The 16,356-nt window shown below is 52.5% G+C and overlaps 1 protein-coding gene across 2 annotated transcripts in view; it reads left to right on the forward strand.

Moving 5' to 3' along the window:
• Positions 1-16,134, forward strand: part of DOCK1 (dedicator of cytokinesis 1) — a 489,703-nt gene extending 473,569 nt beyond the window's left edge. For both annotated transcript variants that reach the window (XM_046026751.1, XM_046026752.1), the window contains exons 48-52: positions 4,228-4,373; positions 6,960-7,158; positions 9,006-9,159; positions 11,787-11,947; positions 15,004-16,134. In XM_046026751.1, the coding sequence (XP_045882707.1) occupies positions 4,228-4,373; positions 6,960-7,158; positions 9,006-9,159; positions 11,787-11,947; positions 15,004-15,099 (756 nt within the window). In that variant the 3' untranslated portion in view covers positions 15,100-16,134. The remainder of the gene's footprint in view (positions 1-4,227; positions 4,374-6,959; positions 7,159-9,005; positions 9,160-11,786; positions 11,948-15,003) is intronic.
• Positions 16,135-16,356: the final 222 nt, after the last annotated feature.

A 16,356-nucleotide genomic window follows, 5' to 3' on the forward strand; every position in this document is an offset into this window, starting at 1 on the left:
GCCAGCCCAGCAGGAGCTGCGCCTGGGGAACAGGCTTGGGAACTGGGGTGTCCTCGTGCCGGCCAGAATGCTTAAGGAGGGCTTTATGGCCTCGGCGCTTACAACTCATCGTGGTTGGAGTCGAGGGGCCAGAATTTCGGAGCTCCTCGTCCTGCATCTCTTCCCAAGTCTAATACCGCCCTTAAGTCTTCTAAGAAACAAACACTTGTGAAATCTCAGAGTTTGCCTCCTAAGTGAAAGTCTTCCCCTTTTACCGCTCACGTAATTTATATTTCAAAATGACAGACACCTGTCTGGCTTACCACATGTCCTTCCTGTTCTGTTCTCTGCCAGGATGCGTTAGTCTGTGCGGGCTTGCTGCTGGGCCCAGGGGAGACGGAAGGTCAGGCCAGGAGGCAGGGCTTTGAGGGTATCCCCCTCCTCGTGGACAGGTTTCCCCTGTTCCTATGCAGCCATCTTTGGCCGGAGGTGAGCAGTGTCCGCCACATCGTGGGACACGGTCATGTCCGCCAAACTGCCTGCCTCTCCATGGGGGCAGCCAGCGCAGCCCCTCACCCCTGCCCAGCTAGGGGCTGGTCAGGCTTACTGGGATTGAGGAGTGGAATTAAGGGTGTATTTCCTCCCCTTAGATGCTTTCTTTGTTGGCGCTACCTTCCTGGGTCTTTGTCCTGGGAGCCCGCGTCCCTTGAGCAGACAGAGACAGACAGATGCCCTTGTCAGGTTCTGAGAAATGCGGCAAATAAAAAGCAGTCTGGTATGAGCCTTTCCTGTCTTATCTACTCCGAAAACTTGCAAGCATCTCAGAATACTTGGAAAAGCAATATAGTACCATCCTGTTTAAAAAAAAAAAAATGGATTTAAAAATAAAAAACCCATAGAAAAGACATAAACCATTTTGTCAATTTTTCTGATCCAGCCAAAGCCATAGATAGAAACAGAAGACTCGGAAACCCTCTGACTTCTTAATCCTTAGCTGGATCCACCAGACCCCAGCTCCCTCCCCGCTGGCCTTCACCTTGCCTGTGCTGGGGCTCTAGGGGGGCCACGGCTCCCTGGACAGAAGCTCACAGCCCAGCTTCTCCAGATGCATAGGGAGTGAGGAGTGCAGACCCCGAGGTCCCCGAGGAAAAGGCCATGAGCACCTGCTGCATTCAGCACCAGCGCCTGTGTCTTTCAGAAAAGCAACATGCCTGCTTCTCACCCTACCCCATAAAACACTGGTCGCCTCAATGAATTTCAGCCCTGCCCACCCCCCCCACCCCCCTCCCCCCGATCTCTGGGCAGTAGGCAGGCGTGGGGGTCAAGGCGGGGGCATTTGGGCTCAGTTGGAAGACAAGGACACAAAACCCGTCAGAGCCTTTTGGGCAGGGTGGGGCTCGCTTCTGGTAAAAAGCAGAATGAGTGTTTGCTTCAGATCGTAGTAATGACAAGAGTAAGGACAAGCTACCGGCAAAGTGTGCCAAGGCCCCGGGGCTCCAGCTGCCTCCTCCCATCTTGTCCTCACACCGACCTCTTGAGGTGGCATGATTAATCCCTGGGCACTCTGGAGAAAGCCGAGGCTCAGAGGGTTCCTTCCATGTGTGATGCCAGGTCACATCGTCGGTCCCAGAGTACAATTCCAGCCTAGTTGTCACTGCCCCACCCCAACCCCTGCCGGACCTGGTGCCAGGACACGGGGACACCAGATCACTCATGTCTCCTGACGTTGGGGCTCTACCTGTCAGGGCTGGGAGAAACTCAGATTGCTTCAGAAAGGGGAAAAAAAGTCCCAGTTCTTCAATTTTTAGAGGCTCTGCTCAGTCAAGAAGGAATTATGAGACAAATGACCCAGTGGGCGCCCTGTAAGTGTGGGACCCAACAGTGGCTTCTGTCCCTTCTTGGCCAGAGCCCTGCTCCTGCCCCCCCCCCCCTCTTTGTTCTTTCCAGTCCTACTGGTAGATGCGCCAAAATGCAGTTTGCTTCTCCAGAGACATCACCAGCCCTTTGTGGTCAGAGGGAGGATGTTCAAGGGTCATCCTGGACTGAGGTGGTTCTTACCACCATCGCCCCCATCAGCCATCCACCGCCCCCTCCTGGTCCATGGCTGGCTCCCTCCTCCGCCCTACGCACCTAACATAGCTGGGAGCGTCATTTCACCAGAAAGACAGAAACCATCAGGCCAGGAGCAGGGCTCACGGCACCCGGATGGCGGACAGGTTATGTTTCTTCTCTGTACGCTCAGCTGTGTTTCCTTGAATGCAAGTCTCCCTGTGCCCGGTGGATGACGGACTATGGAGGCAGCATCCTCCGGCTGCAGAAATCACCTGAGCCTCACCCTGCTGATTTTCTGCCCTTTTACTCCCTGCCTGCCGCCCGCGCCCCCCCCCCCCCACCTCCGGTCCAGAAGGGCTCCGTGGAAATGAAACCTGAGGCTGTTGCAGGGGAGAGGTGGGAAGGTGGCCCCCCAGGGTTGGCAGGCAGCTGCTCGGATTCCGCCCCGTCCCCGTGAGCTGCCCTGAGATGCTGCTGCTGTGGAGGAGATCGTAGGGGATAGTGTGGGCTTCTCGAGGCAGAGGCTGCCCGCGGGTCTCAGTCCAACCACGAAGAGGGTCAAATCGCACAGAGATGCAGAGAAGAGCGGTGGCCGGGCGGGGCCCCGGGGGATGAGGCGGTCAGGCGGGCCTCGAGCAGCAGGCAGGCCTCTGTCCTGACCGTGTTGGGAACGGTGGGACACGGACTGTCCCGCGGTGCGGGGGTGGTGGTGGGGAGCCACGTGGCAGAGAACCAGGCCTTCTCCATGGTTCATCATGTGTCTCAGCCTGAGAAGAGCATCGTGTAGACTTTGAGTTGCTAGATTCTGTGCAAGAAACATGTCCCCGCTTTGGACTAATTCGTACTTAGTTTCCTTTTTGGTTTCCTCACAAAGGCCAGTTAGTGACGATGGGCGTCTCCTTGAAGGTGTGTGATGGCGCCGTCCTGGTGCCAAACCCCGGACCTGCCCTCTGTGCGGGCAGACTCCAGCGACACGTGGCTCTGAACTGGCAGTTGGCAAACCGGGGCCCGTTGCCCTTTTTGTAGCTCGGGTTTTAGTAGAACACTGCCCTGCTCTCTCATCTCTGCGTCGTCTCTGGCTGCTTTCGTGCTCTGATGGATGAGCGGGGCAGGGGTGGGAGAGCCTGAAATCTGTCTGGCCATTCAGAGAACGAGTTTACCAGCTCCGGCTTTAAACTGTTCTTTTGTGGTGGTGACCCTTCCATCCTAACAAGAGAGCCCACAGATCAAGTTGTAGTTCACGTGTGAAACACCTCTTGAAGAAACGGGCCCACTTTTCAGATGCAGAAGTTGTGTTCAGTGTATCACCAGCCGCGGTCCTACGCCCATCTTCTACCGCTGATGGCCCGAGGTACTGGCTTCGGAGCTGTGGGGCAGGGCAGTGGAGAGGTCAAAGCCGCAGAGAGAGGACGTGCCCTCCATCCTTCGGTCAAAGGAACGAGCCTCTGCAGCAGCCGGCCTTGGGGCACAGGGACGCTAGCATTTTCTAGGTAATTAGTGACATGAGCTATAGTGCAGTGGGTCGTGTTTGGGTGATAGAAATCCTATTTCAAAGAGAGGACAGAAAATTCCATCCAGAGGCCATTTTTCTCCAGAACGCATCTCTAGTTCATGGCGGGGCTGGGAGGAGAAGCGCGAGTGGGTCCAGCCTGGCTTCCGCGGCCCCGCTGTACTGGCAGGGGAGCAAATCTGCCTTTAAATAGGCGGCGGGAGTGTCCTCCTTTGTCCTAGAGACATTGAGTCAGACGCATGACTCGGGGATCTCTGTGGTTTGTCATCCTGCAGAGCGGCGTAGAGTTCATCTAAGGGTCCTAGCAGTCTCTTTAATCTAGACGCTACTCCGCAGAGTTCTTTGATCCAGATTCAGCATGTTCTGCGGTGGCTCTTGGACGGGTTGATGGATTGTGGTGTTGGTAAAAAAAAGTGCATTTAAAATTTTAGAAAAACAGGGAAGTTACTATATTTTTCACAATATCAGGTAAGATTTCAGAAACCCTGAAATAATCGTCATTTTCATCTTTCACTCTGAACGAGAGTATGCACTGCTCATCCAGGCGTGGACAGTTTTGGTCTAGAAGCTGGGTTGCTAAGACCACTTGGTCCCAAGGGTCTGACCACAGGGGCCAGAAGTCTTTTGGCAAAGAGCATCCAACAAGCCTCTCTCTCTCTCTCTCTCTCTCTCTCACTCACTGTCAGCCCTCAAGTCTGGATGACAGAAGAGGCAGCCGTCCCCGGTCCATGGTCCGATCCTTCACGATGCCTTCTTCATCCCGGCCTCTGTCGGTGGCCTCCGTGTCTTCCCTGTCGTCGGACAGCACCCCTTCCAGGCCAGGCTCTGATGGGTGAGTCCTCCCAGCAGCAGGGAGGGGGCATAGAGGGTCCAGTGAGCAGCCACCGGGACCCTGGGTTTGTCTGATCACAGCAGAGGATTTTTCTTAAAATCGAAACCGTCTTTGAAACTAAAACCCTCCAAGACTTGGCAACTCTAGTGCCCACGATGACTTTCAGGGTCTTGTGAGTTTTTGAGAAAATATTCTTTGGGTAAGGTTTCCATCAGATTTTAAAACACCCCAGTGAGTGTTGATTTAGTTTGTTCAGGAAGTTCTAGGAGGAGTGTCGTACATTCCTTGCTGGCTGTGTGCTTGTACTTTCCTCTCCTGCTCATTTCCCTGGTGTCACAGCAGCGCAGAACTGTCTCACACTGTCAGCCTTGAGGGCTGGCAAGGCCGCCTTCCTTCTACAGGACTTCTCTGGAGACCCCACTTTTGCTGCAGAGCGCCCAACAGCACAAAGTGACCTCAGAGCGAAACAAGAAGCTAATAGACTAGTTAATCTTGGTTAAGCTCCCACTGTGTCTCTTGTATTAACTTTGAGTGTTAAAAAACATCAGTAATCTTTTTGTGGTTTTGAGAAACAAACATGTAAAGTTTGTTTTTATTAAATAAAAAGGAAAAATGTGTCCTGCCGTTTAACCCCCAGAGAACAGCTGCGTATTATTTTACTGGTGAGTCTGCACAGCGGTGTGTGTGTACCACCCCATTTGGTTTTCCGTCCATCGCCTTATCAAGCCTGCAGGCTCCCGGCCTTTGCCACACGCAGACACACACTTCCAGAGCGCCCCAAGAACAGCTCAAATCTAAGTGCCCTTTGTTGCCGATGACCGGTGTGCCCAACGGAGGATTGAAAACTAAACCCACTTTTTTTTTCTGAATAGTAATTTTTATCAGTGTCTGCTACTTATAAAGCCAAATCCATATGGAAATTCTCAATTTAGAGGTATTTAAATCATGTGTGCTTGTCACTTAGAGCAAGATTGCTAAAGAAATTTAATTCAACTTTTCCCTAAGAAAATCCCCAAGCTAGTTATGAAAAGGTTTTTACATTTCTAGGAACGTAGGGCGAAGGTGGAAATTGATCTAGCAGTTGTAGATAGAGATGTGGTGCATCACACGTGTGAACTGAACGTGTGCCTCCTTCTCCCAGGAGGCGTTGTTTAACCTTGAACTGGACGGCATCTTTATCAGACTCCAGATTTTTGTTCATTCTAGGGTTACCGCCCTTAGCTGTGTAATTAATGTGGAGAAAATGAGACTTCAGTCCCAAATGGCACAGGTTACCTGCAGAATAAAGGTTCATCCCGTCCATAGGTGCTTCTCGTAGTGTGAAAAATTTTAAATATAACCTGCCTTTCTCTTGGCTCTTTGCGCACCCATCAGGATGTTTACAGCTGTTCCCCCTGAGCTGAACGATGTTCACCGAGCTTATCCCCCACCATGTTAATTGTCTCAAGTTATATGAAACCTAGAATAAAATCTTGAGGATTATCCTGTTTTTATTGACTATATTCTCTATGCTCTACTCCTCCTTCCTGTGCCTTGTTTATTGTATAACTGGAAATTTATGAAGTTTCTGAGATATTTTCACACCATTACCCATGTTGGCCCTCCCTCCTAACTCCTTCCTACAGCAGAGGCTGTGACTTCAACCTCCGACTGAGTCATTTCTTCTCTCTCCTGGTGGCTGACTAGGGCAGAAACAGGAGGGACCTCCCCTCACCCCCGGCTGCCCCAGTCTTGTGTTAAAATAGCAAACCACAATTGCACGTGGAAGTGTGTGCGTGGTCAGCTTTGACACGTGCCCTAGAAGCTAGTTCAAGGTCCACCTACTCAGTAGAACCATTAACATGGTTTTATACCAGCCGGTTGGCATTGGTAGGCCCAAGGGCAGTGGTGTCCTCTCTTTGTCTTGAGACTGGGGACGTCCAGCCCACAGGGCTTAGGGCACGGCGAGACTCCCCAGTAGGTGGCAGAGCGAAAACCCAGGTCTCCTAGCCTGGTGCTCAGCTGAGAAACTGAGGGCCTCTCAGTACCTGCGCGCAGGAATCCGCTAGCTTCTCCCTGAGTCATCCAAAAGGCTTTCAAATGGGAGCAGCTGGTGTATCTGTAATCTTGAGCTGGCTGTAGGAACTTGGTCAGAATCGAGATACCAGAAATTTCTTTGTATGGGCATCTGCCTATTCTTACAGCAGTTGGGATATTTTCGTATGAATCTCTATATGGCGAGGGCGCCCCTTTTGAAACACACTCCAAATGCCATCCTCCCAGCAGACATCTGCGATAATCTCTTTATGTCATCGTGTCCTGTCTGCTACTCAGACTTCACATCTCCCCGGTCTTCCTGGACGCGTTCTGCTTCTTTCCACTTTGTCTCTGTTTCTTTCCAGTTCGATCTTGTGGAGTTGCACAGTCTCTCTGTTACAGCTGGTTAATATGTATCTTAATTCCCCCTTGGCCTCTCTTTATAAATCATTCCTTTTCCTGTAAGCCTGCGACATTCCCAGTCAGCACTTCGAGTCCGCGGGAGCGTGCTCGCATTCCTCTCCGTTCTCCTCCCCAGTCCTGAGTGATTTAAGGAACCGTTTCTTCTAGGTTTGCTCTGGAGCCTCTCCTGCCAAAGAAAATGCACTGCAGGTCCCAGGACAAGCTGGACAAGGACGACCCAGAGAAGGAGAAGAAGGACAAGAAGAAGGAGAAGAGGAACAGCAAACATCAGGAGATGTTCGATAAGGAATTTAAACCCACCGACGTTGCCGTGCAGCAGTCTGAGGCTGTGATTCTTTCTGAGACGGTAATTTGTCCCCACTCCGCAGTAGCTTCTGGGACCTACCTCTGCTCCACATTTAGCCAATGGGGCTGTCGATTGGATTTCACTGAATTTTCTGTCAGCCAGTCACTTTGCAAATCTGAGGTCTCCCTCAACTCTCCCCTTGTATCACACAACGCTGTGGGGCCCCAGAAGCTCAGAGTGGAGCTGAGCTTCTCTGGAAGGTTCCTGTCTTAGCAATCATCCCCGTCCCAAAGGGGCTCCGCTGGTTCTAGGCTCTCTACGCTGCGTGCCAGTCAGACTGGCGGGCACATGCTGCTTGGCTGTCTGAAGGCAGAAGGCCAATTCGGGTGCCACAACATGGCCTTCAAGAAGGCAAATGCCCTTCTGAGGCCTTCAGACACAGCTCTGACTACTGCGTGAGTGTGGCCGTGGGCGTCAGAGGGGACTGGCCAGAGGCCGGTGTTCCTGCCCAGGTGCTGGGCCTCCAGCAGCTGGACGGAGAGCTGGACGGTTCCCAGTGTTCTCTGTCCACTAGTCTGGAAAGCTGGGGTGCCGGTGACCTTGCTGACACTAGCCAAGGTCGCCATCTCTCGAGCTCAGGATAGAGATCTCAAGTCTAGAACATCAGAACTTGGGTGGGGGAGTTAACCGAAGCTCATGATGTCCACATGTCCTTTCATGTATCTTCAGTTAAGCTGCCTTTTAAGCTGTCAAGACCAAGGGCCCGAGAGAAGTTGAGCCTCATGCGAGAGCTGGTCACAGTTAAATGGTGTGAAAAGGGGTCAAAGGTCACACCAGGCACTTGGCCATTCCACACAGGGTCTGTCCCTCCCTGCTTTGGCCCTGTTGGCTTGCAGGGACACTAGCAGAAATGGGGTAAGTTCAGCCAAAGTAGGCCTACCGTGCCCTCGGCAAGTGCACAGGAACGGCCCAGGGTCAGACCACTGAGCCCGGTCCCCCGTCAGCCTCTCATGACTCTCAGAATAACCACAGCCGTGGTGGCCCCGGGGACAAGAAGCCCAACCTCTGGCTGGGGCAGACTCACTGTGCTCGGTCCAGCCCAGCTACCTGTCTCTCTCCAGAGGGACTTGTCCTCTGGAGAACAGGGGTCAGCGAGGTCTGTAGGACCTGGGGGCACCTGGAGTTTCCTAGGCCAGCCTCCTCGTGCCTGGGACCAGCCAGGGGCCGCAGGACAGAGCAGGTGGGCAGGTCGGAGGCAGATTTGCTGGAGTGGAAGCAGCAGCCCCATTCCCAGGGGCAAGGCCAGCACCCCCTAGCGCTCCCTGGGCCCGCCAGGGTGGCCTTGGCTTTCTGCCCCGCACTGGCCCCCGAAGCTATACCTCTGTCACTCTGGGGGACTGGGCTCAGTTTCCTGCTTGATTGGCCTCATCACCAGTCTCGTGACCTTCTGCTCAGACTCAGAGCCTGGAGTGGGATGGGGGGGCCTCCGGGGCAGTTTGCTTCACACCAAGAAAGCATCCTTTGATGTCCTGAGTCATCCGAATGTGCCTCGGGGGATAGGTCTGTCGCCAGTCCCCGTGCACATTCGTCCTGTCCAGGCCTCCCTGCCCTGCCAGTCTAGCAATATCCGGCGTACCTTGGCTCATGGAGGCATCGCCCTATCACTGCCTTCACATTCACCTGGTGTTCTCCCTGAGTGCATGTGTCTGTGTCCAAATTCCCCCTTTTTATAAGGACACCAGTCCTGTTGGGTTAGGGGCCCACCCTAATGGCCTCAGCTGCAGAGGACCTATTTCCAGGTCAGGTCACAGCCACAACTGCTGAGGGTGAGGACTTCAGCCCGTGAGTCGTGGGGGGACACAACTCGGCCATGGCAGACCCTGACTGTGCTCTTTCCTCCAACGTAGATAAGCCCCCTGCGGCCCCAGAGACCGAAGAGCCAGGTGATCAACGTCACTGGAAGTGAACGACGTTTCTCAGTGTCCCCGTCATCACCGTCCTCCCAGCCAGGACCCCCTCCGGTCACGCCAAGGGCCAAGCTCAGCTTCAGTTTGCAGTCGAGTGAGTGGAACATTCTCCACATTGGACTTCGTGACTTCGCTCTGGGACTCCCTCCTTGCCCAGAGGCCTAAAGTTAGGCTCGACTCCTCCCCTTGATACGGATAGAGTTTCCACAAGCACCTGGGCCCAGGGAGTCCCCTCGGGCTTCGGTGGATCATTCTTCCCAAGTTCCCTGGGCGGAAATGTGAGCCTCACATTTCCTCAGAACCTCCGCTGTGGGCGCGAGAGGCACAGGGACAGCCTCCCTCTTTGTATCGTAGGGCACGAGCCACACGAGGGTCTTGCGCATTCCTGTGTTGAGGTGGAACATAAAGTGAAAAAGCATTTCCAGGCTGTTCTGAAGAGCTAAGCACATACCTAATTTTTCTAGTTTCTCCCAATTTCTAGGGTTGCCATGACGTAGTACCATAAACTTCTTGGTTAAAGCAATAGAGATTTATTCCCTCACCCTTGTGGAGGCCAGAAATCAGAAATCAAGATAATAGGGTTGCTTCCAGAGGCTCAAAGAAAGACTCTGTTTCATGCCTTTCTTGCTTTTGGTACCTTCTGACAGTCCTCGGCGTTCCTTAGCTTACAGATATATACCCTCCAGTCTCTGGCTCTCTCTTTAGGTGGCCTACTCTCCCGGGTCCTCTCCTCTTCTTACAAGGACACCAGACCTTGGCTTTAGGACCCTCCATAAATCAAGGATGATTTCATCTTGGGATCTTGAATTCATTTCATCTGCAAAGAGCCTGTATTCAAATCAGGTCACATTCTGGGGTTCTGGGTGGACATGAATTTTGGAGGGACACGATTCAACCCACTACCATTGGTAATTAGCTTTTCACTGCTAAATCCAGGCCCGCCGGAGAGGAGAGGTCTTGGCAAGGGGAAGGTGTCCGGAAGTGCATCCCACCTTCCTCCTTGGGAGAACCCGCCTTCCTTCCTCTGCCCTGTGCAGAGGGGCTGGAAGGCACGGACCATTGTCCTTTGCATCTGGTTTGCTTCTTGCTGAAAGGGGAGCAGTGGCCGTTCTGGGGACCATCAGGTGGAGGGCCAGCACTGTAGCCGCGGACAAGCCCAACTGAGGGAGCAGCTTCCCGGCCGCTGGGAAGCAGACAGGCTCTGTGTGTTCTATCCTCACATCCTTACACTCTTGCCCCAGAAGCTGCTTCTGAAAATATTTTATTATTTCCTTTAATAATTAAAAAACAAGCAGGACTGCAGCTGGAAAACACTTGGTGGTTTTGACATTAGACCTGGGATCACCACAGGCCCCAGCAAAGCCGCTCCGAGTCTATACCCCAAAGAATTAAAAACAAGGACTCGTAGATGAACATTCACAGCTGCGTTCTTCACAGTAACAGAAGGTGGAAACATCCCGAGTGTTCATCACCCGATGGATGGATAAACGAGACGTGCATCCAAAGACATAGCCGCATGGTGGAGTAGTACTCAGGCATAAAAAGGAACAGAACTCCATCACAAGCGAGCCTCAAACACATGCCACTCAGTGAAATACACCAGAAGCAAAAGGACAAGTTTGCTAGGATTCCACTGACGTGAAGTATCTAAATCAGGCAAATTCGTAGAGACGGTAGATTGGAGGTATCAGGCTGGGGAGGGGGTGCGGAGGTTTTTGCTCTCTGGGGACAGACAGTGCATTCGGGGTGATAAGAGAGTTTAGAAATGGGTAATGGTTGCCCAACACTGAATGTAATCAATGCCTCCGATTTATGCAATGAATTACGGTTAAAATAGCAAATTGTATGTTCTGTGAAGTTTCACAAATATGCAAGCGAGAAGTCGTGAGGGCGGTCGTCCCATCGGATGTGTTCTCACTCGCTGCCTTGGATTCACTGGCAAGCCTCCCTCAGAAACTCACAACTCCCCCCAGGAATTCTTTCCCCTAAAGAAGGATTTTTCATCCAGTGAGTGGGGGGGAAACCTTCAAGAGACCCATCATTTAAATCTTCATTTACCTCTAATATAAAAGAAAAACACATTTTTTTCCTAAGTCTCCGCAAGGGTTGAGAGTATCCTATCTTAATGATTTTACTTCCATTTGAAACTGGCTGTTTTTTTCAGTTGGCTTTAAAAATCAATTGTACTTCCCCCTCAGCTTCTTGAAAAGTAACAGCCGCAGTGCCCGTAACCGCTAATAACGGTATTCCGGACTGTTGTGGGTTTCCGTGTTGGGTGAGACTTGAAGGCTGGATGACTGGCTGGCTGCTGCGTCGTTAGCTTTCCCTTCCTGCAGCCCTCCCAGTAACAGCCACAGGACACTGGTTTGGGCTCTGAAACCACCGGTGTAGACAGTCCTTGTGACCCCCTGCTGTTTAGATGCCACCATGGCACAGAGCCCTGAGGAGGGGTCAGGAGGGGCCCCGGCTTGACATGGCTGTGTTTACAATGGATTGATGCCTCCTTTAAACTCGGGTTTTACATGTCTTCAGGGTGCTTGGTGTTCTCGTTCTAGAACATTCCTTTAGGAAAGGATCCGACCCTTCACCTGCTCTACCCCTCTCAGCTCACCTTTCTTCTCCATCAGCCTCCCCTGCCTCTCCTGGAGAGAAGGTGAAGCAGCCATGTGGGCACTTGGGCCTAGTGGCTCAGTTTGATTCTAAATCCATCCGGTTTTCCAGGTTTGGAGTTGAACGGCATGAGCAGCATGACCGGGATGGACACGGCCGAGGTCCCACCGCCCCTTCCTCTCAAAGGCAGCATGGCAGATTATGGGAACTTGGTGGAAAACCAGGATTTGGTCGGCTCACCCACACCCCCACCCCCTCCTCCTCACCAGAGGGTAAGTCAGCCGGGAACCCGAAATGTGGGTTTTTAAAACTGTTCCCTCCTCCACCAAATAGGAATCCCTCCTTCCTGATGTTAGCGTGCTTGCGTTGGGCCGGCCCACGTTTGATTTTGACAAAAGAGGTCAAAGTGAGAAGAACTCTGTCTATGGATCTTGGTTCTGTGGCATCTAACCCGCTCTGGAAACACTCCTTAGAGATCCAGCCCGTTCCTCTCCTGGTTCTCAAGGGTTTTTGTTCTCAGGTGGCTGCAGGCCGAGGTTAGCGTGCACGCTTTCCCCCCTAAAAACCAATGTTAAGTCCTACGTACTCTTTCTTTCTTTCTTCCTATGGGTACTTTTTATGGGGTGTTCTGCAAGTTTATTATCTGCTCATGAGCAGGGCAGGAGAGAGAGGGGATTTACTTACAGTACACATATTTCATTCTTCCTCTTATATAAAAACACACACCAGCAGTGGGGCTTCATCTTGGATGCTGAATGGATACTGATGTTCTGAGACCTTTCAGATCGGCCCTCTGTCTCCAGAGATGCCACGATGGGGGACTGGCCCTGGAGATGGGGCCACTTTCCTCCTTGATGGCTCTGCAGGAGGCTGGGATGGTTTGTTCAACCACAGAAAACAGGAGTCTGACCTTTCCTGCTGACTTTTAACTCTAAGTTAGAAGGAGAGAGGCCCAGGGAGTCTAGTGAGAACATTGATTGTTTGGGGTGTTGTTTTCCTAACAGCTTAGTTACCGATCACACCTTTGCTTTCATACCTTTATTTGATTGGAAAAGCAGGACTGTCTCCTGGGTCTCTCTACACCACTGAACTGAAAATTCTGAACTTGGAAATATGACCAAATCTATTTTCTTACAGATCAATGCAGGGGCAACGTTTTCTCATCTCCAGGGCCATCGCTCCATCATCTGAAGTGACTGATGCCACGTGCTGTTGGGTCAGGAAGGAACACGTGCGAGCCTTGGCTCCCATTAGAAACGGGTTGTGATTTCAATTAGATTAATTACCCAAGTCTCGTTGCTGTGTGTGTCTTGTTGATTCCCCTGCAGCACGAGAGCGAGTTCCAGTGACACGCCTGTGGATTCGTGTGTCATAATCCGTTGGGGGCGGTGGTGTTTCTGGGGCGTCCCCCTCTGTGCAGGCCTTGCGGGCTGTTGTAGGGAACGATCGCTCATCTGCCTTCGGGGGATGGTCGATACCTCCTGTCGCTGTCATTGATCGGCCTCGGGCTTGTGGTCAACCCTGTCTCTGGTTGTCGCCACTTTAAGCTGTCATTTCTTTCCCAGTGGCTCTCACAAGCAATAATCCGACCTGTCACTTTGCTTCATTGCAATAAACCCGCTGTCCTCCTACCTGGCACAGGGGCACCGCCAGCATTGTGCCCGCATCTGGCTGGGTTCACCTGACTCACTCCGATCCCCCGTGGTGGCTCGCACGCGTGCGGAAGTGACCATTTCATCACATCTCAAAATAGGTGTTTGCTTCTGTTTTTAACTGTTCTGACCGACCTTGAGAAAATTCAGGAGTCTGTTTGCTACTTCATTTTTTATCACGTCTCAGTGTCCGTGCCTCGGTGGCGCACGTCCCTATTTATTCTCTTCTGTGTGTTAGGCGCGGGGTCACCTGAGTAGTTCCCTGTCTGGGAATTGGGAGGAAATTTGTTCACTAGCAGAGAAACTGCGGCGTTGCCGTTCTGTCCTTGAAACTTCTTCCCTCACATTGCATTACCCATGAGCCTCTGTGAGAAAGGCTGCCACAAGACCCCCCTCGCTTAGGTGACGGTGTTCTGCGATCTCCCTCCGGTTCACTCTGCCTGTGGCCTGTCTGCTCGTGTTTTCTTCCATCCGCTCAGTCGAGGCTTCATTTTCTCCCCACGTTGACTCCCTCATTCGCTTACGTGTTCGGCCCACGTGTATTTACAGGGCAGCTCCCACGGGGCAGGAGTCTGACTGTTGGGAGGGTGCCGCCGGCTGCCCTCAGTCACTCACACCCGGACAGGCCCATGAAGTGGGAGGTCTTGCCATCACCTTGGCAATTATCGAATCCTTTGCAGGACTCCAAGGGCAAACGATGGCTCATGCACCAAGCACAGCCACTGCCTTTTTTTAAATTTTTCTTTTCCAGAGAGACAGAGAGTGTGGGGGGGCAGGGCAGAGGGAGAGGGAGAATCCCAGGCAGACTCCCCACGGAGCACAGAGCCTGACACGGGGCTCGATCTCACGACCCTGAGTTCATGATCTGAGCTGAAATCAAGAGTCAGACCCCCCAGCCAACTGAGCCACCAGGTGTCCTGACCAGCTACCTTTTTTTTTGCAAATAGTTCCATGGAGACCCAGCTGTGTCCACTCTGCGGAGGGCGTGTTTCCCCCATGAGTAATTCAGCTACCCCCCTACTGCTGCTCATTCCCCCAGTTTGCAGCTTTGGAAGAGACTGGATGGAAAACTGCCTTTAAAGGAGTCTCTTGGCTATTGGCCACAGGTGCCCAGCTGACCCTCTCTTGTGCAGCTTTTCCAGGTCCAAGAGCAAAGGGAGGGCTTCTCACCCACCCCTGGAGAGTCTGTCCCAGGACCGCTTTGTCCCTGCACAGTTGAGGGACATCGTCAGGGGACATGAGCCAAGGCCCATGGATCCTCATCAAAGGGCACTTGGCTGGGACAGTGCCAGGCCACCGGGGTGGCCCTAGGTCAGCTCTGCCCCTGGGATCCCCTGGCTCTTCACCATTTAAACTGTCCAGTTCTGAAACCAGTCCATTTCCAGGGGCCCTGGGGACCAAAAGCCCCTGTAATGAAAGCCACCAGGCAAAGAGCAGCGGTGTCCCTTCTCAGGTCCGTGCAGACAGACGGCTGATGCACTTTGCGAAAAGCAGCTGATTGGAGATGCCAGAAAGGCCTGTCACCACCATCTGCCTGGCCCCAGGTCCCATGGAGAGGGCCGCCCCCTCATCCCCCCGAGGGTGCAGAGTAACATTCCGTGGCCGCCCTGTGCTGGCCGCTGGGCCCCACCCAGAGCGCATCACTAACGCCGACACCTGCCTTCTGTCTCTTCCAGCACCTCCCCCCTCCGCTGCCCAGCAAAACCCCACCGCCGCCCCCTCCAAAGACGACACGCAAGCAGACGTCGGTGGACTCGGGCATCGTGCAGTGAAGGCCTCGGGCCCGCCCTCCTCTCCCTCTGCGTCTTCTCGTGTCTGCTCTTTACCTCATGGGGCCCGTGGTGTCGGACATGTGATGGGGTCGCTCCTGCAGAGGAGTCTCTTTCCAGCCGTGGCGTGAGTGGCCTTCCGCATCGGGGAGCGACGTGGATGTGGGTCTGGAACGTCTTGTTGTGCTTATCAAAACTGGTGGCTTCTGACTGTGTCTGTCTGGAGAGAGCCCAAGGCTTGCCCAGAAGCCCCCTGTCTGTGCCAAATGACACGAGCAGGGAACACGGTTGACCCGGGTTTGGCGCAGTACGAGGGGTGAGGCCGTCACCTGGGAGACCATGTAGTGAGCGAGCGCTCATTTCTCCCCAGCTGGCCCCCGAAGGGTGTTTGCTCAGCCGTGGTCCTGCGTGGGTGACTTTGTGGTCAAGTGTATCTTCAACCTGTATGGGGCGTTTAAGGTCAGCCCTTTGGAGGAGGGGGGCAGTTTCCTGATTTCCTTTGGTATAATTTAAAATAGGATTATTTCTCAGCTACTGAACAGTTACTAATTTATGGAGTGGAAACACCAGTAGAAATACCGGATCAAGAGGGAGAGGGAATACAAGTATAGGAAGTCCATTTTCTTTCTTTTTAAAAAGAAAAGGCCCATAGCACACAGATGGCTTTAATTGGTGAGTTCTTCCTGTTCTCAGTCTGTACAGAAGTTTGTATATATGGTGGGTCTTAGTTCCGTCTACACATGATTCTCGATATGTGTTCTTAATTTTTAACTGCTGGAAGTGTAAAAAAACACCAGTTAAGTTTTGTTGATTTTTCCCCCTAAGCGCTGAAGTCCTGACAGTGTTGGTGGACGACGATTTAAAAAAACAAAACAACTAACTTCGTATGACCTAATATTTTTATTCTGTCATCTATATTTTTTTATCCACTATAATCGTGCTACTCTCCTAGTAGACTCAGAAGTTATTCATTGACAACAAAAAATAAAAAGCCATTTAAAAAGACGGAGTGTCTGAACAAGATGTTTTTATCCCTTGGTGTGACACAATGTATCTCCAAATGCCATTGTTGTGCTTTTTCTTTCTTAAAGAGCTTTGGGACTTGCGTTTACATATGTGGGCATGTTTCTTAACCGCCTCTGTTGTCTCTCACTTGTGGCCCCGCCCAGATCGACAGCCCCTGTGTCTGTCCCTCGTGTGTCTGTGTGTCCCTACAGAGGGAGCAGAGCGGAGCCCAGCTGCTGACGCCTCCCCCCTCAG

Source organism: Meles meles, chromosome 13, assembly GCF_922984935.1.
Source record: "Meles meles chromosome 13, mMelMel3.1 paternal haplotype, whole genome shotgun sequence".
Lineage (NCBI taxonomy): Eukaryota > Metazoa > Chordata > Mammalia > Carnivora > Mustelidae > Meles > Meles meles.